Source organism: Strongylocentrotus purpuratus, unplaced genomic scaffold, assembly GCF_000002235.5.
Source record: "Strongylocentrotus purpuratus isolate Spur 01 unplaced genomic scaffold, Spur_5.0 spur5_scaffold_16, whole genome shotgun sequence".
NCBI lineage: Eukaryota > Metazoa > Echinodermata > Echinoidea > Camarodonta > Strongylocentrotidae > Strongylocentrotus > Strongylocentrotus purpuratus.
This window is the reverse complement of record NW_022145601.1, coordinates 21788554-21812795: the sequence shown is the minus strand read 5'-3', so window position 1 is coordinate 21812795 and position 24242 is coordinate 21788554. Positions and strand designations below refer to the sequence as shown.

The 24242-nt window shown below is 37.8% G+C and overlaps 1 protein-coding gene across 1 annotated transcript; it reads right to left on the bottom strand.

Annotated features, from left to right (window-relative positions):
- Nucleotides 1-866: 866 nt before the first annotated feature.
- On the bottom strand, nucleotides 867-22721 carry LOC580123 (aminopeptidase N). Its single transcript, XM_030987473.1, has 18 exons — nucleotides 22393-22721; nucleotides 18462-18781; nucleotides 17645-17918; nucleotides 17032-17152; nucleotides 16345-16493; nucleotides 15422-15535; nucleotides 15005-15139; nucleotides 11528-11659; nucleotides 11143-11318; nucleotides 10380-10471; nucleotides 10112-10248; nucleotides 7287-7490; nucleotides 6586-6668; nucleotides 5752-5892; nucleotides 4381-4542; nucleotides 2737-2877; nucleotides 2110-2203; nucleotides 867-1255 (listed from the first exon to the last, which is right to left on the bottom strand). Exons 1-18 carry the CDS (start codon nucleotides 22690-22692, stop codon nucleotides 1100-1102), a joined length of 2931 nt encoding a protein of 976 aa, XP_030843333.1. The 5' UTR covers nucleotides 22693-22721; the 3' UTR covers nucleotides 867-1099.
- Nucleotides 22722-24242: the final 1521 nt, after the last annotated feature.

Sequence of the window (24242 nt, the reverse complement as noted above, 5' to 3'; positions counted from 1 at the left end):
ATTTCTTTTGTAGTTTGTGTAAACAATACCTTTTTCAGAAGTTTGTAACACGCATAGTCAATCTTTGGTCAATCTTAAATTTTCGTCAAGATGTTGTGTGGGAGTGCGTGTGTGTTTGTACGTGTGTGTGCGTTTGTACGTGGCACGTCAATGTTGTCATAGTCTACTATGTAACACCCGTTTATTCTATTTCCTCTTTACTTATTGTCATAGTAATATACGTATTTGTGGAATAAATAGCAAATATATTTTGTCACATGCCATCGTCACAGATAAATCCCCAAAGTAAATCTTGGTTTATAATTTGTATTTGAATACGATTAGAAAAGAATTAATTCGAAAAGCTATAATAATAATAAACATGCATTTCTACATCTGTACACAAAACAAAACGAAGAAATAATTAGGCAAACTTCAGTTTTTTACAATCACGGCTTCGTAATTACGAACAGCAATCGCATGAAACTTATGTTACTACATATTAGAACTACAAACTACATGTATATATGTAGATGTAGATGTACATGTACATCTATGTGAGACATGATTTTGATAACTAAATATTAAATGATATTTTGTGGAATAAAGAGGTTAGAGCCATTATGGGGGCACTTGCATTATGGGAAGGGGGGGGGGGTGGTGGTGGTTTACCGATCTTACATGGTGGATGCAATACAACATTGATGAGGCCAATAAGATGGGGAGGGGGGAGGGTGGGAGAGGTGCCCTATCACATTATTTCCACGTTCCTTTCCCAAATCTCACTTTCCTTTTTCTTCGTTACTCTCTCTTGATGAAGATGGGTGGGGGGGGGGGGGGGTGGGCATGTTCTCGTCGTAACTACAGCACTTAATAATTAATCTCTGTACAACTGGACGGTGGCCATGATGATGGCGATGACATTGTGAGGTTCGACGACTTGCAGAAGCGTATCTAGAAGTCGACTGCTGGAGGGGAGTGAGGTATACTTTAATAGGTAGCCCCCGTTCAAGGTAGACACGCTTTAATAATTATGTACTGGCTTATTTTCCAGAGAGGGCGTCCGCCTGCATAATCCTCTGTTGGATACGCCAAAGATTGGGGTGCCCCCCTTTTTTTTTTACTCCCCATCATTAGGGACGGCTCCTTCCAACCACTGTGAAATTGTCTTTGCGTAATTCTCTATCCATGCAATATTTGTTTGTATCTTTTTTATCGCCTTCGCGTATTTACTCTTCGCTGATCCAAAGTCCCTGTCTTCGCCGAATGCAAGAAGCTAAAAGAAAAAGAGAAAACGATAATTAGTTGTATTCTTAGTTTTCCTTCGGTTCTGATGTTATTTTCGTTTCAATAGTCAAAACTTTCTTATTGGTGTTCCGATTTCCCTCAAACTCTTTCTGGCCTTCATCTTCCATTGAAAACAATTTATTCTAGGACTGCACCTCTTCTTGATGTAAGATCAAATTTTACCCATACCTCTTATAACCAAGTTGCTAATATGTTTGATGTTTTTTAAATACTTTTCCATACTTGTTCATGCATTTTATGGAAAAAGTATACCTTTCCCTAAAACTTTGTCTAATTTTCTGGTCCAAGTTAAAGGTAATACAAAGTTTTGGTATGGGGTCATGAATTTGGTTCAAATTAACATATTGGAAGCATATGTGATCCTACAATATTCATTAACCGTTGTCGCTGTTGAAATCGAGTCTAAAGTGATGAAATTGTAAATAATAAGCTGTTCATGTTGTATAGCTCCCTCTCAAGGTCAAGATATCAATTTAGCTATAAAATAATGTTTCTTGACTAGAATCGACCGATTGGCTATTCCCATTTGGAAATTATATATCACAACTACATATTCTGAGATTTTCATGGTCGCAGCTACCATTGTTTGGCCGTAGGCGCTATTTGAAATTAAATTTACCGGGAGCACCGGTAAATTTTTTAATTCAAATTTTCTCGAAAGCAGAAGTGTTTTAGGGGCTAAATTTTCTGGTGCTTATAATACACCCACAGGGGCATCCAAATATTTACAAATTGTAAAGAATCACTATCCAGCCAATTTTCAAAATTTACCAAAACTTTGTATTACCTTTAACCTTGGGTCTATTAGAATATTATACATACATCTTGAAGTTCAAGCGGTGTGTTGAAGTTTGCCGTAACATCGGATATCATGTTCTGTAGATCCGTGTTCTTAGAAAGTTCGTCACCGCCGTAACTGTATTTGTAGTTAAAATGAGAAGAAGAAGGAATAGAAGAAAAACCGCGATAGCCAAGACTTTCGAGAATTGAAATCAAATACGATTGCAATAATGTATTTCCCATATAAATCTGCTTGGAATGAACACTATAGCAACGCTACCAAGAAATCAACCTAAAGGCATTTTTTCTTCAAATACCTCATTCTTTATTTCATAGAAGTCACACTTTTTTGTTGGTATTTTGGTATTTTGGTATCGTATTTTTTTTTTTAAATAATCATTTTATTTATTAATTTATTAATTATTATTATTATTATTATTATTATTATTATTATTATTATTATTATTATTATTATTATTATTATTATTATTATTATTATTATTATTATTATTATTATTTTATTTTTGTTTGGTGGGGGGGGGGGGGGGCAACAATGTTCCCCTTACACGTCGTAAGACCGATTCCTTCCCAGTCAGCAGTCCCTTCCTAGTCAGCAAAATGAAATTCAGAAAAAACAACAAAACAAAAAACAAAGAAAAGTGATCATACTATTCCTTCAGGTCGTCCCACTCATTCCGTACAAAATTCCAAGCGAGTGCCCGACCGACGGCGTTCTGAGACACGTACTTGATGATGACAGACGAATCTCGCTTTGCTAGGTGTGTTGTATTGAGAGAGTAATACAGAAATCTGTAGAAATACCAGACACAACGTGAAACTCAAATTGGCAATGGTTCGACTGGTTATTGAATGCATCAATAATAATGATAACACTTTTGCTTATATGTCGCTGAATATGTCGGGAATGTCAGAGTTTCTAAGCGCTATACGTTATTACCCGGTCATCGGATTCTGGATTGCCCGAATACAATGTATGCACGTTCTCCACTCCCTGGGGAACATTACAACAAGAGCTACTAGGCTCAAATTGCTAAGCATACCACATTGGCTTTCGCATTCATGTACATGTAGATGCTTATCGTGGCTTGGTTGGTCTAACAACTTTGATCCCTTTCTTGTCACAGTTGTACACAATCCTGTATGTGTTGAGGTTCGGTTCACATAATTATGTAGAAAAGGACAAGAACGGCTTTGGAGAATTTATGACAGAATAATTGTGAATGTCAATCGCTTCAAGAAAAAAATACGCGATCGATATTATTCTTCAATTTAATTACACAACGAGAGATTACAAAATAACTATGAATAATGTAAGAAACAAAAGAGATCATTGTTTCTTTACTATTAAAATGTATAATGTACACAAATGATGCCATATACGAAATCAAATATTTGGCCCATTTTGACCTATTAATAGTTTTCTATTCAACTTTTACTTTGCCTTTTCTCATTCCTTTTCTCTCACTCCTTCCCTTTCTCTTTCCTTTCTTCGAAATTCACTTATACTCATCTCTCTTCCTTCATTCTTAGTCCATTCTTCTTATATTATTATGGTTTAATTTTACCCATTTCGTATTTTTAGCTTGTAATATTACACTGTTTGCACGTTTTCTCACAACAATACTTGTATGTTGTTTTCTCTCTTGATTGTTAGCATAACCGGGTCTCTTTGTATTTAAATTTGAATGGATTACTTTGTATAAATTTAGGACCGGTATGTTTGATTCTTGTTATTCTGATGAACTAACTTTAAAGGTAATACAAAGTTTTGGTATGGGGTCATGAATTTGGTTCAAATGAACATATTGGAAGTATGCGATCCTAGAATATTCAGTGATCGTTGTCGCGATTGAATTTGAGTCTAAAGTTATGACATTGTAAATAATAAACTCTCTTTTTTGTATAACTCCCTCTCAAGGTCAAGATTGGAATTAAGCTATACAACGATGTTTCTTGACTAAAATCGACCATTTAGTTGTTCCCATTTGGACATTATATATCACAACTACACATTCTGAGATTTTCATGGTCGCAGCTACCATTGTACGGCCGTAGGAGCTATTTGAAATTTATCAAAATTTACCGGGAGCACCGGTTAATTTTTATATTCAATTTTTCTCAAAAGCAGAAGCGTTTTAGGGGCTAAAATTTCTAGTGCTTATAATACATCCACGGGGGCATCCAAATATATCAAAATTGTGAAGAATCACTATCCACCCAATTTTCAAAATTTCCCAAAACTTTGTATTACCTTTAAGGAAATATTTGTATTAATGATAACAAAATAATAACCTGTTGAGTATCCAGGGTCTTTTGGAGCAGGAAAGAGCTTTGAGCCAAATCGAATGCTTGGTTTTATCCTCGGTAAACTTCTTCCAGCCGAAGTTCCACTCCTTCTGCCCTCCTTCTTGGATTCCATAGCAATAAACCGTCTTCTTAAGATTAGGAGTTATGCTGCGGACAGGCATGAGGGACAGAGGTTTTAAATGGCAATGGAATTATGTTTTCTCCTCAAAGTCGGCAACATTAATATCTAATATATACATATATTATACAAATAATACACAGCAGTGAGGGCATTAGTAAGAATTACCCACACAATATACCTTTGGAACATTCTAACACGACTGAGTGTGGGCAATGATACTAATTCCCGAACAAAATGATGTGTATCAGATCTTTTATTTGTTTTACAAAGTGATGTTATATAGCATGATTTTAACATTTGATAATGACCGGTCATTATCAAAATTACATGTTAGGCAAACTAAATGCCTGGTCACGTGTACGCTCTCAACCAATAATTGCATGAGTGACAGAGAATTCTACAATGTCACCTCCACGAATTTCGAATTTTCAAACATTCGGACAACAGCCTTAATTACCTGATGTTTAGTAGTCTATTCGGAATATCTATATCTTATCTTCTACATGTACTATCAAGTACATAGCGAGAAGCACCCTTAGCTCATAATAATCAATTAGACTAATCATTTTACTTCTTCTTTTCGAATAGAACATTTAAAAATGAACAGTAAAAAAAAGAAGCAAGTTAAAGGTACCATGTCCTATGTGCAGGCCAACAAAATGAAAAGGTTAAATTCCAACGGCATTTGAAAGACAATACTAATTTAGAACTTCCCTCAAAACGAAAGGGCTTGAAAATGGCTTTAACAGGAAAATGACAACCATTAGTTGTGGAATCGACTTAAGTGGGTTATTGATGTAGACAAATGCTCATGTACCTGTTACAGCTCATTTTATGTATGGTATTACCAAAGAAAAAAATGTCAGTCAGTCACTCAATAGTGTCTGACATTAAAGTCTAGAAGGTATACGGGTTTCCTTGCAATATTTCAATACTAGGACACTGCTAATGTTTAGATTTCACAGATAGGACATACATGACATATTCATAATTCCTGCAAAGTTCTCTATAATTCGATGTTGGCTGCAGAAGGGACATAGTATCTTTAAGTTCTAAATTGGACAATAAACTTTAAAGGGGCCACTTTCAACAAGCCTTTAATTTACCAAGCCAGTATCAACCAATATGGCAATTTGTCAAGGATTTTTTAAATATGTGTTTATAGTGGAAATTATTGCTTTTTTTATTTTTTTTTATTGCTTTGCTTTTCAGTGTAAATCGATGATTATACTTACGGATTGATATCATAATCTGCTTTATTCTCGGTGTTATTAGCATCATGCTCCATATACTGGCGGTAGAGGGCGGACGCTTTGTCGAGACAATCTTGGTTGCTATATTTACATGATGTTTCAATGGTGTTGATCCTATTTAATCTGTTTTAATGAATCAAATATTGAGTAGTACATTAGACTAACAATCTACAAGAGGGGGGGGGGGGGCTGATGAGCGTCAATAGACGGGCGATGGGGGCTATGCAAAATTCATAACGATTTTTGCTGAATTAAAAAGAGTTAAAATAAAAAAAAACAAGAATAAAAGCTGTTTAAATTAATTGATAATCTGTCAACCAGTTCCACTGTCGGCAAATGAAAATTATGACTGAGAACCTTCTCCCCCCCTTTTTTTGTGGGGGGGGGGGGGGGGCTGATTGGAATTTCTAGGCCATGTTGTCGGCACATTTGATGCGATCTCTTAATGAGAATTGATACAGCGACACCCCTGCTACATGAAGGCAATATACAAAAGACAAAAGAGGTAGGCAGGTTTAGCGGTAGGCAGGTTTAGCGGTATTCTGTCAGCGGTTCACTCAGCTCTTTGCCTACAAAACTGACTTCGACAGACCCCGGTTCGTTTTTTTTTGGGGGGGGGGGGGGGGGGAGGGGGATGGTGACGTTAAAAGGTTCACAAAGTTTAATTTCAAAAGAATGTACAAGTCTGTAAAACTATGTTTTGTACCCGATTGTGAATATAGTCAGGCGCGAGGAAGCCGATGGAAGGGGGAGGGGCGCAAAGGGGCGCAGAGGGGCACGTGTTTATGTGTGGCTTTTTGCCCGTTTGACACTTACTGTTCAAGATGAGGGTCTGTTTCCGGGTCGTCGTCCCATCCGACTGCAGTGTACAATGTCTGGACCTGTTGGTGCATGTAGCTCTAGCAATAAACAAGAGGAAAGAACAAATCAAATCAAATCGTATCGAAACAAATTGATTGAAATAGAATAAGTCATTTAGGATTGTTTTCATTATACAAGAATATACAAAAACAAAAGTTGACGAAAAATCTGTCATTGGCTAAGGAAGCGAAAATATCTAGCTTCAGTATCAACCGATTGTACTGCCCGGGATAAATATTAATATCTTTAAAACACTTAAAGACGGTATTTAAATTCAGATTTGTTATTATTATTATTATTATTATTATTATTATTATTGTTGTTGTTATCATTTTGATTGCTCTTATTATCAATATCATTATTATTATTATCATCACGATGATGATTATTATTATTATTGTCATTATTAATATCATTTTTATTATTATCATCATCATCATCATTACTACAGTCAAACCTGTCTATAGTGACCGCCCAAGGGAAACACAAAAAGTGGCCTTTGTAGACAGGTGGTCTTTTTAGACAGGGGCCTGAAGTACATGTTTCAATGAGAAACCATTTTCAAGGGAAACAAAAAATGTGGTCCTTGTAGACAGGTGGTCTTTGTGGACAGGTGGTCACTAAAGCAGGTTTGACTGTTTAATAGTGATGCTTACCTCTAAATGCCCGTAACCAGAATACGTCCCGAACATATCTCTGATGTGGGACAAAAACCCAAGGACCGCCTCCCATGGTACATAGTCAAGTTCATTCACCATGTAGAGGGTCAGATCAAAGGCTAGGGGGTAATCAAGTCGCCCAACCTTAGCCAGAGTAAATGCATCGTTGATGAGCTGAGCGCGAGACTCTACTGGCAACACCTAGGACAAAATTGTAACTATCATTATGCGTATCCGGACACCTACCCCTGGACATGCACCCCCGGATAACCACCCCCAGTCAACTACCCCCTAGGACATTTACCTCCTTGGGAAACCACCCTTTAGGACGGCTACCTACGAGTACAACTACCCATTGACAACTACCACCAGGACAACTACCCCCGGACAACTACCCCCAGACAAACAACTCCCTGATAGTTGTCCGGGGGTAGTTGTCCTAGAGGGTGGTTGTCATAGGGGGTATTTGTCTGGGGTGTAGTTGTCTAGGGGGTAGTTGTCCGGGGGGAAAGTTGTCCTAGGGGGTAGTTGTCGGAGCATATGGAAACGTTTGCTTGTATTTGTCTCATAAAAGAATTTGACCACGAACTGACTCCCACACGGTGTTGAGTGCTCAGGGGTCACAGGCCACTGGCTTCATCGGGCAGGTAGTTCCATTATGTGAATGGGTAAATTAACTATTACAAAATGAGGGGACAAATTACATTGTACAATAGGGACACACGTTGTTTTTTGTGCAGAACATACTCTTTTATTGACTTACTTATTGCATGAAACTATAAAACCAAAATGCATTTTTTATTCTAACAATTGGAGTACAAAGAATAATAACAGGTGAATAAAATGCATAAACACCACAACTTACCTGGGGAGGAAGCTTTCATAAATTTGAATACATATAGTTGATAAACGACTCCGATGAAACTATAAAACCAAAATGAAATATGCGTTCTGGCAATTGGAGTACAAAGAATGATAGCAGGTGAATGAAATGCTTCAACAGCAACACAAACACCTGGGAGGCTATAGGAAGCATCCATAAATTTGAATAATTTAGTTGATAAACGACTCCGCATGTGGACGTTTGTTGGAGCAGAAAGCAGTGGATTCTTAACAACACGAACCCATTTAACAGAATGTCGGAACGTAAATTAAATTTGGCGCGGTTGGAAACTGCATCTTTCTACCCTGCGACTTTAATGGTACGATCCAGTAAATTAAAACATTAAAATGGGTCTTATTTTAAAATTACTCATTAAATAAAACCCAAAACTTCAGTGATATAAGAAAAAATATGTTATATCTTACTAATAATTTAAAAAAGATGTATAAACATTGTGAAAGTGTCGCATTTTACGATAAAAGACACTGATTTAGCGAAGATGACGTCATTAGTGCGCTTGCATCAGGGAATTCAAGGTCAAGAGGTCAATTCAGACGCTGATAAGTTATTGGTCGACCCTTTTTGTTTCCTTTATTCCGACAAAATTATACAATCAATCAAAACAAGTTTGATACCAGAAGAAAGCTAACGATTAGCATTTTTATTAATCGCTTGCCCCAAAGTCTCTTGACCACGGTGAAACGAGTGAGAGCTTGCGAGAGCGGCCAAAGTGTGATTGAAACTCGCTATTTGCTCTTCTCCAACGCAAAAAGAGACGACATTGTGCTGGATAAATGTATTTTTTCCGACAAAAGTACAGAAAATTTGCATATGGTCTTTTTATATTATACTTTATGAAATGTTACCCGAGAGACTTCCGGGCGCCCCAATGCTGGAAAGAAACGCACATTTTTAGAAAACTTCACTTTTTCATGGAAAAATGCTTATTTGTTCTATGTACGCAAGTCAGATTGAGCGGATGAAACAACGTTTCCATATGGGTAGTTGTCCGGGGTAGTTGTCCTAGAGGGTAGTTGTCCTGGGGGTAGTTGACTGGGGGGTGAATGTCCAAGGGGTAGGTGTCCTAGAACCATCATTATGGGGTCGGCATCCGCGGATGAGACACTTAACGCGAGCGCCATTCACAAATACTATACTTTGTCGTGCTTGGGACATGGTGGACTTCGTCGACATCTAAATCCTGGAAAACAGGATCTTTATCATCTACATTACCATAATTAAACAGCAAAGTCATCAACGTCAAGAAAATTATCAAGTATATCAGCATCATCAACGTCAAAATTATTTAAAAAAATATATCTTTACTATCAACAATACAGTATGATAATTAATATTGATACATGTATTAACATTATTATCATCAGTAAAAAAATAATAAAAAAATAATAATCTAGATCATCAACATCACCGCTATCAAGATTATCATTAACGCCTTCAGCATCAATTTCATCAATTATATCATCGTTATCATAATGAACAGCAACATTTTCTGCAACATATTTATCATGTACTAAAGCAACAACATCATCAACATCACACTATCACCACCACCATCGTTAACACCATCATCATCAATATCAACATCACCATCAACGTCATCCTCCTCGCCGTCATCATCATCATCGTCATCATCATCATCAAGATCAACGTTAACTCTTCAACATCAAGATCATTTACAACATCAAGTTCATCAACAGTATCATTACCATTAACACATAAACCTCATCAACATTTTGACATCATCAACACCATCAACATTTTGACATCATCAACACCATCATCAACATTAGTATCAATAGCAATACCAACATCAACATTATCTATCACCATCAGTACTTAGTTGCAACAGCTACAACGACATAATCAGTGTAAACAACAAACAGAAATACCGTTACAACTATACGTAAATCTGTCTCACCGTGTGGTCATCAACCAACTGTTTACCGAGTCGAGCCCAATTTTCGTCATCGTAGTCAACGCGGAAGAATCCGGACTGCTTAACGTTCGCCAGGTACCAATCCTCGTTCCCCATGGAGGGTGACAACTCGACCAGAGCTGAGAAAAATTAGATATTCGGTCAATAGATCAATAACATACTGAGCACTTATAAACTTCATCTTTCAAGAAAAGAGGCGAGAAAACATTATTCCATCTTTTTGGGCAACATTGTACGTTGAAATTCTTACCCCACGGTTCTTTTTGGATCCATGTAGAAAGCGGCATTTCGAAATTGGCATCTGTCTTCTGTGTATAGGTTAGGTAGATATACCAGAGGTATCTAAGGAAAAATATGAAATACATAACTATTTAAACATTTGACATTATAATTACATATACATGTATATATGTAATAATCAACTCCATGTTCGTCGTTCAATAGAAAAAAAAAATAGCTCTCTTTAGTATGTTGAATAAATCTAGTCATCTGATTAGTCGTGGAGTCGTGATTTTAGCCATCCCCTCCTACCGGTCAATACTTTTTTAAAAGATGCCCGCATGCCCGCCTACCGGTCAATAGTTTTTTTAAGATGCCCGTTGCCCCGGGTAACGGGCGGCATAAATACAGTTTGCTGAGATCCCCATTGGTTTAGGTGCACAAAGTTTCTTTGTGCGAGCGCGGATACCGTACAGTGATTTTTGTCTACAATTCCCGAATGATCGTAACATTCAGACAACTTTCCAGCGAAGATTTAGAGACAGTGTCTCAGATTTTCTGTGATGTTTTAACAAGTCTTTACTCAACTGGTGGTGCACCGAGGGGTCATATCAGGATGTAACGACCCCTTGAGCTATTATAGAAACAGTGGTGCCTCTCATAACAGTCAATTTATCTATAATATAACATTTTAAATGCCTTTTGTTTATTTCACTCGTCGGGAAACCTTCCATGATTTCGTCGGAAAAAAATTGTGAAATATAGCTTTCTGGCATGAATCACTGTTCACATACCCCAGATCGCCGTATTTGTCTTCTGCGTCGGCGTCGTGATCGACTAGGAAGCGTTCCTGTGAAGCATTTACTTGGTGGTCGTTGATGCGCTGGAGATCGACCACGGGGAAACCCATCTGGAGCGTCCACGTGTCCATGATCTTCTTGACGTCGTTGTCACCGATGCCCTTATCGACCTGAGTTGGGAAATCAAACCATGTAATTTGCGAGAATATTATTTATCATCATGTTTGTATTACATTCCAGAAGAGACATGCGGTAGTACATTAATTCTTGCCACTTCTGTTTATTGTAAATTTGATTTTCTTTCTTTTCCACTCAATTTCCTTTGCTAAACTATAAATAATTTTTTTGCTATTTTTTTTTTAATTTAGAGAAACAATACCTCGGTGAAAGCTGCCCAAAGGTTATCAGTGACTACGACGTCCATTTTGTGTCTATTCAGGTAATGGCGAATACCGCTCATGAATACTTCTTCGCCGAGCATGTTCCTCAACATCCGGGTAATTTGAGCTCCCTAGAAAAAAATTCAACAAAGAACCAAGATTTAAGCAAACCGTTGAATGTTGTGAGATATAGTTGAGATACGCCATGCACGCCCATATTATGTTGAATGCGGTCATAAGTTACATCATGTTCAAGAACGCCCAACGCTCTTTCAATACCACGTGGTCCCAACTCAGCACAATATATACGTATGTTCATTCTACACATCACTAGGGACTTTTAAATTTGCACGTCGACATAGTGGACTGCTACGTGCACTGTAAAAAAGAATTTGTTCATTGGTAATTTTTACGTATTTTTTCCATGTAGAATTTACTTGAAAACATTAGTTTTGCCACTTACGCACTAAATTTAAGTCTTGCTAACTCAAACTTTCAATTTAGTAGAACATACGTGGAATATTTAAGTAAAATCAAATACATAAGAACTTTAAGTAATTTCAGCTTGTATTAATTTAGTAATTTTAACTCAAAATCAGAAATTATACGTATTACTCAAACAATTTATGTTGATTATTCTTATCTTTTTAAAGTAAGGACCGATGCAGTGCGTAATAGAAATATTTACATAATTTATGAATATTCATTAAGACCAAATTAAACTCTTTTTTAAATAAAACAATTCTTTTTTGTGGTTGAATGAAAATTTAAGGACTTTAAAACATTTACTCATTCATTTAACATGGCTAAGCAAAGACAAGACAATTTTTAATTGTTACCCAGTTCAAAACAAATCAAAACTTGATATTTCAGGAAATTGTCAACCAATTTTCCTTTTAAGATGCTACGATCAAGTATATATAAAATTTGGAGCCTTTCAATATGTGTCGAATTGAAGCGTATGTAATAGTTTGTGATGGTGGTAGATATATATGGTTAAATCTTAAATAAAAGTAGTGTTAGTGATTAGTGGATGTTACTTGTTAGATTAGATGGGTACCAAATCGTGCAATATGTAATCCTATCATAGCTTTTTTTTAATTATCTAAAATGATTACAATACTTAAATTATTTACGTTAATGTAACTCGATTTAACTGAGTAAAAATTTATTCAGCAAAATAAGTAAATTCTACTTAAGATGCCGTAGGTAATATTTACTTAATAAAAATAAGGCAATTCTTTTCCTCAATTTTATTGAGTTATTTCGACTATTATTTTTTTTACAGTGTGTGACGTCCTTTTAATGCACTGTGAGTTCCTTTTAAGGCACTGCCAGTGCCTTAAAAGGACGTCACTCGTAGCGGTCCACTATGTCGACGTAGATCTAAAACTAGCCGTGGCTGTCCCACCCGCCCCCTGAAAAGTTCCTCCCACGTACCATCTCCATTGAAAGGAACATTTTTGAAATGACAACTTCTAGTGACGAACTAGCTATGACATTTAAGAGCGAGTGCCATGAGCTCCCAGTCGAGGTAGATATTGGGGCCATATAAGATGCCAACATCATCATCATCATTATCATCTCCACCAACTTTATCATCATAATCATTGTCATCATAAAGTTTCGCTCACAATTATCACGTAGGCCTAAGATATTACAGTTTATAAGATGCTGACGTGGATCCTAATCAAACAATTGGTTGAGAGCGTACACATGGCCAGGCATTTATTTCGCCTAATGCGTAATTCGGATAATGACCGGTCATTATCCAAATCATGTTATAAAACAAATAAAACATAATCTTATAAAAATACACATCATTTTTTCGGGCATTAGTAAAATTACCCACACTCGGTACCTTTGGAACAGTCTAACACGCATGAGGCGGTAATGCACTCACTGCTGTGTATTAATTGTATAGTATTGATAAATACAATGCAAAATTAATGTGTTATTCATACAGTGGTGCATCAGAGGCTCCTGTACCATTTTTACTCTTACAGCATCCGGGCACTATCTTGTATCCTATCACTTCACTCGGGTTGCGAGTCGCAAACGTAGAGGAATGTCTACCTAAAGGACGTTATAGAACCCCAAACATCCCGAATCTCAGTTAAACGAAAGAAACAATACACCCAACACCACCAATGAATATGATAAAAGACAGTATACAAGTAATACAGAATATCCTACTGCTAACGTGAAATTAAGCTAAAATATTCCCAACAGTAATTTGTTTTGTTTGATTGATTTTATTTGTGCGTTCAAAAATATACAAATTCAAATTCAAAGTACAAAACTTCGAACAATAACAAATACAATGAATAAAATGTTTACAAAAGTAATTAAATAAAAAATCATGTACAATTATATCATACAATAAACATGTACGAAGCATACGATAAGATAAGAAATATGAAATATTCTCAATGAATTAGAGAGGTAATTTAGAACGCAGGAGACCACCATCGTGAACGGTTAGGCTAGAGGTGGATGGCGGCCTCATAAAAAAAAAAGAATTGGCGACATAACTCTCTTCGGAAAACTGAGTGATCAAGTGGGTGCAGAGCAAGTGCAGGTGCATTAAGCAGTTGCATGATAAAGAACAAAATAAGTCACGGTTTTGTTCTACTAATTTAAAGAGAGGGGAGCATATGATTGTATTATTTGTCGTTTAAGTGTAGCTTTTAAGGAGTAGATGGTTGAACAAGACTTTATGTTGTTGGGAAAATTATTCCAAATATCCGGGCCAGAATGTCTAACAGATATGTGTGTTATTGATAATTTGGGGTTTTTAAGATGGAAGTTTCCAGATATACGAGTAGAGTATGAATGAACAGAACTATTAAACCTAAACATGTTATCAAAGGATGGTGGAAACAGATTATTAATGTACTTAAACATATTAACTGCTACTTGAGTAGTGTTCAGATCGATTTTTTTTTTAGTGTTTTAAGTTTATAGAATAAAGGATAAGTGTGAGCTAAGAAATGCAAACCTGTACAAATACGTAATCGAAATCGAACCACAATTTGCCCATACGCTATTACAATATTTTACATATGGGAGAACTAGCGAATTATATAGTAGGAATAAGGTTGCATGGGGTAGAAGAAACTTTAGCTTGGAGATTATTCCAATCCTTTTGGAAATGCACATTGTAACATGGTGTAAATGATCATTCCAAGTCAAGGTTTCATCTATAAGAACTCCCCAAAACTTGGACTTAGTTTTCTTCTCTAGTAGCATACCATCGATTTTAATATATATCGGTGTTTCTGTATTATGAGAATGATGTTTAAAATACATGAAATGAGTCTTTTTTGTATTAAGAGAAAGTTTATTGGATTTAAAACCAATCTGAAACTTTAATACAAGTCATCAACTTTTTTTCAGCTGCCGACAGCCTTAAAAATTCATATTTGCCGACATTTTTTTGCACCATAACGAATAGAATATCAATAGTTCTTTACCTTGTAGTAAGATATGTCTTCAAAGAGTTCACTGATTTCATCCGGGGTGTCGACAGGTGGCGGCCGGACCGGACGTGACGTCACACGGGCATCAGTCTTGAAGACCGTCTCATACACGATGGGAAACTGTTCATGCTATATATGCGTGTATTAAAGAAGAACAAAAAAGGGGGAAAAGAGTACAAGTGAAAACAATTTACTCTCAGGAAACAGCATTTGAGATGTATGACACAATCGAAATGAATTCGAATAACAATTCAGGGGCGGATCTAGGATTATGTCGAAAAAGATGGGGTGTTTGTACGGCTAATTTGGTACATTATTTTTGGCAGAAGGGGAAGGGAGGGGATGAAGTAAGGACATTTGGAAGACAGGGAGGGAGATTGGAGGAGGAAGAGGAGCGAAGGGGTTACTCACTATTCTCCAGGTCGGCTTAGCGGAGTCGATGCCGAGGTCTGATAGGTAGGTGGTGATTCCCTCGTTGAGCCAAATATCGTTCCACCAAGCACAAGTGACCAGGTTACCAGTCCACTGTAGGGCGAAAGAAAAATGGTTGTAAACTATGGGTCGTATTCTCGAAAGCGGACTAACTTTATTCCATGGTTTAATCCACCGACTAAGTATGGAATGCCAAGTGTCCATATGAATATATTTTTGAATAATTTGATATGTCCCTAAATTACCATGATAACATAATTATATCATAGTTATATTCTTGTTTATTAATTATGATATTACATTTAAAAAAAATTAATGACAGATTACATTATTCAAAAACATATTCATATTGACACTTGGCATTCCATACTTAGTCGGTGGATTAAATCATGGAATAACGTTAGTCCGCTTGCGAGAACACCACCCTATGGTTCATCGTTGTCATCACTTCCACCACCAACATCATCTTCATCAACATTACGACCTCCATCATCATTATCGTCATAAACCTCCAATCCTACCAACACTACCATCATCATCATCATCATCATCTTCATCATCCCCATCATCATAATTATTAGCATCTCCACCACCAGCGCCATCGCCACCGTTGTCCTCCCCCTCATCATCGTCAACATTACGATGATGGTGATTATCATAAATCTTGGAAACATTTTGCAAGTTCATGGCAGATGACTGGTGCAACACAGTACTTGTCTCGAGCGGAATCAATCTTTCAGTCACCATTACCACCACCACCATCATTATCATCATACTCATCATCGTCATTACAGTACATCCACCACTACCATAATCATGATCATCACCACCATCACCATCCTCCTCCCCCTCCTCTTCCCCCCTACCATCACCATCATCAACCCTAGAAACATTTGAAGTACCTGGTGTGCGAGTTCATGAGCGACGACAGTGGTAACCCGTTGCTTGTCTTCAGCCGAGTCGATCTTACTGTCAAAGAGGAGATAACTCTCGACATAGATGATGAGGCCCCAGTTCTCCATGGCACCTCCAACAGACGTGGCGATCATGTCTGCGACACGACGAGAAAAAGAATAAAACTACCGCACGAACACTTCACGATTAGATTACGATCCGATTGGGGATAGTTTGCAATAACATGTGATACGAATATTCAAACATGTAAAATCTTAACGATCGAAGATCTGAATATTAGTCATATGATTTAGAAATTCAAAAGTTAAAGTGATTCCATGCTTCCTCAAAAGAGGAAAAAGTAAAATCGGCTTAGAATCGTAGTGACATCACACGCCAGACTTGTAATGCGATTGTCTACGATTTACAGCCGATTCTGTTTTTTTTATGACTAGAAGAGTTTGACAAAAACGCACTTGTATAAGTTTGTAGCTAAATCAGGAATATGATGTTTGTTGGATTTCCGATTGATACTATTGCCATTTCTTCGAAAAATCGGATCGCAGGACGATCGTGGGGTTAGTGCGCGGTGGGCTTAAGACAGAAATACATACAGGCGTCGCTGAATGAGGAGGGAGAGGGGGGGGGGGGTGTCAAAAACTTCCCTTAAAAACAGAAATACATTCATAACTCACCTTGCTTTGGGAGATCAAAGGAAATATTGAAATATGACTCGAAGTATGTCGTCATATTGACTCCAATATCCAAACCATATCTTGTTGCTTCTATTTTCTCTGGTCGTGACCAAACCCGGTACTATAACAAAATAAAGCAAAATGTTATGATAATCTTTACTGTCTGATCAATTAGGCTATTCTGAGGGAGAGAATACTGTTTATTATGACAAACTCCATATAGATTGAGTGATTAATATTTGCTCGTGAAGGATATGTGTGAATACGACCTCACTGCTTTCTTACGGTAATAATCCCACAGGCCCTATCTCAGCTTTCTAAGCTGTAGGAACAAACCACTTTTCCCGATTTTTAATTTCCCGCGATTACTTTTTTTTGGAAATCTAAGTCACAATATCTAACCCTAAAACATATTTCCTGCTTTTATTGTTGTCCTCGTCCGTCGTCGTTGTCCTCGTCAAAGTCATTATTTTTGTCGTCATGTTGCGTTGAACGTTGCTGCTGCTGTCTTATTCATGTTTTTTCCCAGATAGTCGAGGTGGGGTCGAAGGATCGTTTCCTCCCCCTGAATTGGCCTAGAGTCTATGACCGTTTGACCGCTTTGTCAACTCACCCGAACTCCTCTATCCGAATATTGCTCCGTGTAGTTGAAATAACCGACGACGAAAGCGAGGAGATAGTTCGACATCACGGGTGTGGCCCTGTACGCGGTCTTGACCCACCCATCCTGAGTCTCGACCTCGGTTTCCTCGATGCCGTTGGTGAGGGCGACCATGTCGGCGCGGTGCTCGATCTGGGTATGGAAGACGGCTTTCAGATCCGGTTCGTCAAAACACGGCAGGGCGTTGCGCGCGTGCGTTGCCTCCATCTGGCTCGCGGCATACCACCTGGAGTAGGAGACAGAGATTGAAGTTCAAAGTTTACTTCAGAATTATTCGTTCTATGATTACATCAATACGATTTTGAATGGTTTCATTAATTTGTATGGTTTGATTAATGCTGTCATAACAGTTGATTAGTAATATCTTGTGATTTATGATTTGAATACTGATTCACAAACTGAAAGACAAGCTCTAGAATTTGGAGGAAAAAAGGAAAAAAAGAAAGACGAAATTTAAGGTTGGACAAAGAACACAATCATGGAAAGGGACTGCGAGAGAGAGAGAGAGAGAGAGAGATAGAGAGAGAGAGATAGAGAGAGAGAGAGAGAGAGAGAGAGAGAAATAAACAGAGAGACAGACATACAGACACAGAGATATATAGATAGAGAGACATAGAGAAAGATAGACAGAGATGGAGAAGGAGATACGAGGGATGGATGGAAGGAGAGTGGATGACGAGGAAGAATTCACACGCCAAACTACATGTTACTATCTGAAATGTGATCTTAAAACAAAAGTACTTTTTTAAGGTTATCTGGGTAGACTCACTTCGTTTCCCCTCTTTCTTCGTAGCTATTGCGGTAAAAACCTGTGTTACCCTCCAACAGCTCTCCGAGATAGTCAACCACCAGTTCGTAGCTCCTGCCTTCCTCCAGCATCATGTCAAGATGGAAATGGACGAAGTCATATCTGTCTTCGTAGGTTACGTCGGCGACCGTTACCGCATTTCCGACGTCGTCCACGAGTTCGTAGGATAGGATGGTGATATTCTTACTGTGGAGTGTGATGACGTCGGTGGCCACGTCACAGGTCATGTTTATCTTGACCTGACCGTCGAAAGTGAAGAGACGAGTATCTGGCCCTACGTCCTGGAGTATCAAAAGGAAAGATGGAAAACAGTTCATGTGTTATCCTTAGAATATTTTAAATTTGTGAAAGTTTTTGACATACGTTTAAAAGGCGAAGCCATGAATCACAGAGTACATTTTTCAAGCCTACAAAAACACAAATAAAATCTTCATTTTTGTTGCTCCTCTTTGTCCTTTATTTGACCCAAATACTACCATAATTTCTTTTTTTAGCTCAAGGTGAGCTATTGCCGTCCATTCCCGTCCATCGTCCGTAAACATGTTACCTTTCCATCTTATTCTTGAAAACGCATTGTGAGATTTTAACCAAACTTGGCAGAATTCATCCATAGGGGTATAGTGAGGGATCCAAAGTTTTCCAAGTGGTTAACGTGGCACCCGTGTCTTATTCTACATGTAGATGCCGCCCCCCCCCCCGGCGCTCAAGGGGGAGGGGGGGGGGGGTGCGATTCTTCAAATTTTCGAGGGTCCCCCCCAATTTTTTTATTTTTTAATAGATTTTTTGTACCATCTTTTTAACTGATCCTCTGTTTTATCGATCTCATTCAATATTTATATTCTATGTACTTACTTACTCAAAACCAAAACAATATTAAAGCATCAACCAAATTAAAATATCGAAAAATGTTAGAAATATATGCAAACCTTATCTCAAAATTTAAATTTCAAATTTATTTTCCACATTGTATTATCCTCATTTTGCTGGTACCACAGACATGTTTACCTCTGCCATTTTTCCTGGCACCGTCAGAATGTATCTGTCAGCTATTGCTACTAGTTTATCCCCCCCACCATCCGAACGAGAGGGAGGAGTTGCTGTGTGCATGCCTTTTCCTAGAGAAGCCACTGAGTTTAATTAATGCCCCCACTTTAAAAAAAATCAGATGCCTCCACTGACAACATTAAAACTTGTGACCATGTGATCGCAGTGGCGTATCGTTGGATCCACACATAGCAAGGAAACTGGTATCATGCAGGGGGGGGGGGGGGAGGGGTAGCTGTGAATGTATTAGGAGCATGATTGTAGGTAAGGAGAGAGTATGCGTGTGTGAGGGGGAGGGGGTTGTCTTTCTATATGTTCACTCTCACTTTCTTTCTGTGTCTTTCCTATTATTCCTAATGGGGGATGCCCCTACGCCCCTTCTAGCTACACCACCGCATACGGCGCTCATGTGATCAGGTTCACATCCATCACTCGTGATCCACTGCTAATGGGACCCCAGCAATTTGTTGGTGTCGGAGTGGGAGGTCAACGGTTGTCCTAGTTTTAGTCATGTTCAGAATGTTGCGGTTTGGCAATTTATATAGGCCTAGTAGTGAATGCGTCACGTGACCGACATGAGGGCACGAACATGTATGTATCCTAGGGAGTGTTTCATGAAGAGTAAGATTAGCTTTCAGTTGAACTTGAATACGGCAGGCCATTCATGCCACTGTTTACTTTCACCATTTATTGGAAATGGTCTCTCAAGGGACTTACAAATCATGGCAACAAATCTACAAAATTTATAGTGTTTGATAATTCATTATTGAAGGATAAAATATTATCTAAGGATCATAATGGTGAGAGCAAACAGTGGCATGAATGGCCTGCCATATTTAAGTCCAATTTAAATGCGATCTTACTGTTAGTGAAACACTCCCCTGGTAAAAAATTTGTCGGCTCTTATACGTTTAAGCTAGTCAGATAAAGCACGATATAAATGTACCGGCGTGAAATCCATTTTTTTTTTTTTTTTTTTATTTATTTATTTATTTATTTATTTATCTATTTATTATTATTATTATTTATTATTTTTTTTTTTTTTTTTTTGGGGGGGGAAGGCATAAAAGGGATCACTTCGTTTGGAGTAGATTCCACTCTAAAAACAACAACAACAACAACAACATCAATAACAACAAAAACAACAATTACAACAACAAAAACAAGAACAACACCAACAACAGTTTACAACAGTGAACTCAACTCCGAAGGCAGTGATCTCTGCTATGACTCTACAAGACTGGATTTTCTCATCAAGACAGTTAGAACATGGTCTGTAAATTTGGGGAAGGACCTACACAGTTCTATTTGTTATCCAATGTACAATACCTTGTATAGATGTTTGAAAATGATCTTGAAGTACATTATTTTTGGAGATATTTTTTGGACGTAACTGGATACAATATTTGTGAGCCAACTCAATCCCGTTGAGCTCACAAGGGGCTTACAGTCCTTACCGCCCAAATCCAAAAGGATTTCTCTTCAACATTGTGCCATATTTTCTTTTAGACCTGGATTGTGTCGCATTGCTCCACTCGATTTTTCTGATTACTTTATGATTGTGACATCAAATTACAAAGGAAAAGTGTAAAATGTGGATCGTGAGTTTGTCCCTACCAAGCCCCCCCCCCCCTTTGCAGGAACGAACATGTTGTGTTTGGAACATGGTACCTCTAACCCTCAACCTATCGATGTCTTGGCATACTTTACCAGTGAGATATTTCTATATTTGTTATGGTACAATGCCAGAAGGAAAAGGCGTGTACTGGGTTTAACCACAATGACATGAAGCATTCTTTTAATTGGTTAATTTTGGACTGAAAACAGGGTAATTGCCTACCAGAAAATGACCCTCTCAATTTTAGAAATCTAGCGAGTGGCAAATGTAGAATGATGGCTTGCCGAAGGAATTACATCACCATCAAAGCTGAAACAAAACTCCCTTTGTCGCCGTTCTAATTGTCTGGTCATAAACCAAAGGATGTACTTTTTACAGGCTCCCACTAACACGGGATTCCAAGCCTTCTTAAACATTTTATAAGCGTCTTGGCAATGACCTGACACTTGCTTTGGCGACAACTGCTGAAGGCTTTACATTCGATTGTCAAAAGTATGGGGTTAAGGTTAGGGTTGCAATTGGGTTTTCTGTTAGGTTTAGGGTTAGGTATAGTACTGGGTCAAGGGTCAAAGTTAAGATTAATGTCGGAAATGACGTCGGAGCAAGGAGCGTCCTGTCGTACAACCCTGTCTTGTATGTATATGCCTATAATTAATGACCTTCGAACTACATAATACAATGTTTTACCCATATTGGTAAGTTTTGTAAAATGTGAATAATTGAAAAATAGACTTTGAATTGAAATAGATAAATTAATTACTTTTGTATGCATGTAGGGTTTGACGCAGAGTCAGTAGGTTTTGAGAATAAGGTTGAGTACTCTGTACCTTTCTGAAAATGGGGACAAGTAGATGGATGAAAACAGACTTTACTTTTAAATTAAGCGAAAGAAGTAAATATATATATTGACTTCTTTATACGGGTATGGTTTGAAGTAGCGTTGATAATTTTGGGGATGAGGTGGCGCCATACAACATGAAATACGTACACACTACTTGAATGCTTTAAAGATTAATTGAATGGGAAGAAAATGTTAATTTAAATTAAAGTGATGTAGATTTTTTAAACTCTTCATACAGGTACGGTTTGCCGTAGAGTTGTTGGTTTTTTGGATGAGGTGCATGCACATACATACAAGTAAATACGGGGTGGGTGGGGGGGGGGGGGGGTTACGTAAACAAACTTTACTTTGAAATTAAGTGAAAGAGAAAAATAATTGTCTTTCTTTACTTCTTCAAGCAGGTAGGGCTTGAGGTAGATGTGGTAGATTCTGGGGATCAGGTTGCGCGGCAGACGACCGTTCCATTCCTCTTCGGGGGCCGTTGATTTTGTCGGCTCCCCTACGACACCATTCGATGTCGGCGGCTTGCACGGCCGGTCAGGCAGGAAGTAAGCCATACATCCGACGACGATGAGCAGGATTACGACCACGATTGCCAGGACGATGAGGTGTAACGTCGAACAGAAGTAGCCCTTCGTCTTCTTCATTCCGGTCTCGTCATGGAGCTCGAACTGGCCACTTTTTGTCATGCTGATTCTCCTTATTTGGCAGCTTTGTTTAAAAGAAATAAACCTACCGTAAGAAAACAAACAGGGGAAGAGAAAGAAAGAGAGGCAGAGATAGAGAGAAAGAGAGAGAGAGAGAGAGAGAGAGAGATAGAGAGTTAGAGAGAACAGTGCGTCAAATGGATAAAGAAAGACAGAACGTTAGAAAAGAGATTAAGGGATCCATGGGAAGGAGAAGAGAAAGAGAGAGAGAGAGAGAGAGAGAGAGAGTTACAAAGAGTATGATTTTGCAATGCTCATGACTATTCACTTCACTTAGATATATCTAAAGCTGGTTACTTGAACACATGTACGATTATGGCATTTCATTGAATCATAATATAAACTATTCTATTCAATCATCATTCTACAACTTAAAGAAAAATATTTAAAAAATCATTCAAAATTCGAACTTTCGTTTAAATTACATACATTGCTGGAATATAGCAATGATAATAATGCAATACATTATCGATACTTGTAAAATCCTATCGTCATATCACTGCCTACATGTATATTATTTTCGATGCATGACTATATCTTTGTTTTGATTTCTAATTGTTTGTTTATGTTTTCTGTCAACTCAAAAATTAGTTTAATGATTTGTGTATGAGTGTATATGTTATATATTAAGCTTATCGCAATACTATGTAACTCGACGAATTTCCATCGTTAAATGGACAATAGATATGAACCTTATGAACCTTATGGAATAGTACTCTATAGCTAGAAGAGAAGTTCAAACAAATTACAGATAAAGTGTAACAAACACGTGTTTTACTAGTTTACCTCTTCCCAGGCCTTCAACGTCACAGTCAGAGTCAACAGTTTTTCCACTCCCCTTTTCCGGAGAGGGTGAGTGGTTAAATGAATAGGGACTTTTAAATTTGCACGACGAGAACGTGGACTGCGACGCGTGACAATTTGACGTCCGTTTAAGGGACTGCCAGTCACATTGCCTTAAAAACAGTCCACGTTCTCGTCGTGCAAATCTAAAAGTCCCTACTAATCACATGGACTATGAAACCCATGTTTTAGACGGGGTGTCGCATCCCTGTATGCGGGACACTTAATTAAGTCCTTTAGCAAGTCATTCATCTACATTTGCCACTCTCCATCCAGGTGACGATATTAGTGATAATGACAACGATGATGATTATGATGATTTAGAACTTTCCAGAGTTGTATCAGACTTCTATCTATTTTTCACAAACAACCTCCTCTCATTTTACCTCTGTTTATTAAACTAGGCCAGATATCAGGGGAAATATCCCCTTTAAAAGAAGGGAATTCGTTGATCAGAAACAGATTGAATACTCATTGGTTGACTTTGTGACATTTGACACGGCGAAGTTCAACGCAGAGGTCAAACGCCGGGGGAAGATCAGCAAAAACGATCCCCTTTTTATTTACCTCCATGAATCCAAGAAAACATCGTTAAAGGAGTATTGACCGGAGATGGATACGTCTATATACCCTTCTTAACACACTTTAAAAATCATCACAACACATCATACTTTATATCGAGATCCACC

Excerpts from the sequence above, each read along its gene's own strand:
- LOC580123 (XM_030987473.1), bottom strand. The coding sequence starts at position 22,692 with ATGACAAAAAGTGGCCAGTTCGAGCTCCATGACGAGACCGGAATGAAG. Across the intron at positions 16,494-17,031 it reads CTTTGATCTCCCAAAGCAAG|ACATGATCGCCACGTCTGTT; the intron begins GTGAGTTATGAA and ends GTCGTGTCGCAG. Across the intron at positions 7,491-10,111 it reads AGTTGGTTGATGACCACACG|GTGTTGCCAGTAGAGTCTCG; the intron begins GTGAGACAGATT and ends ATTTTGTCCTAG.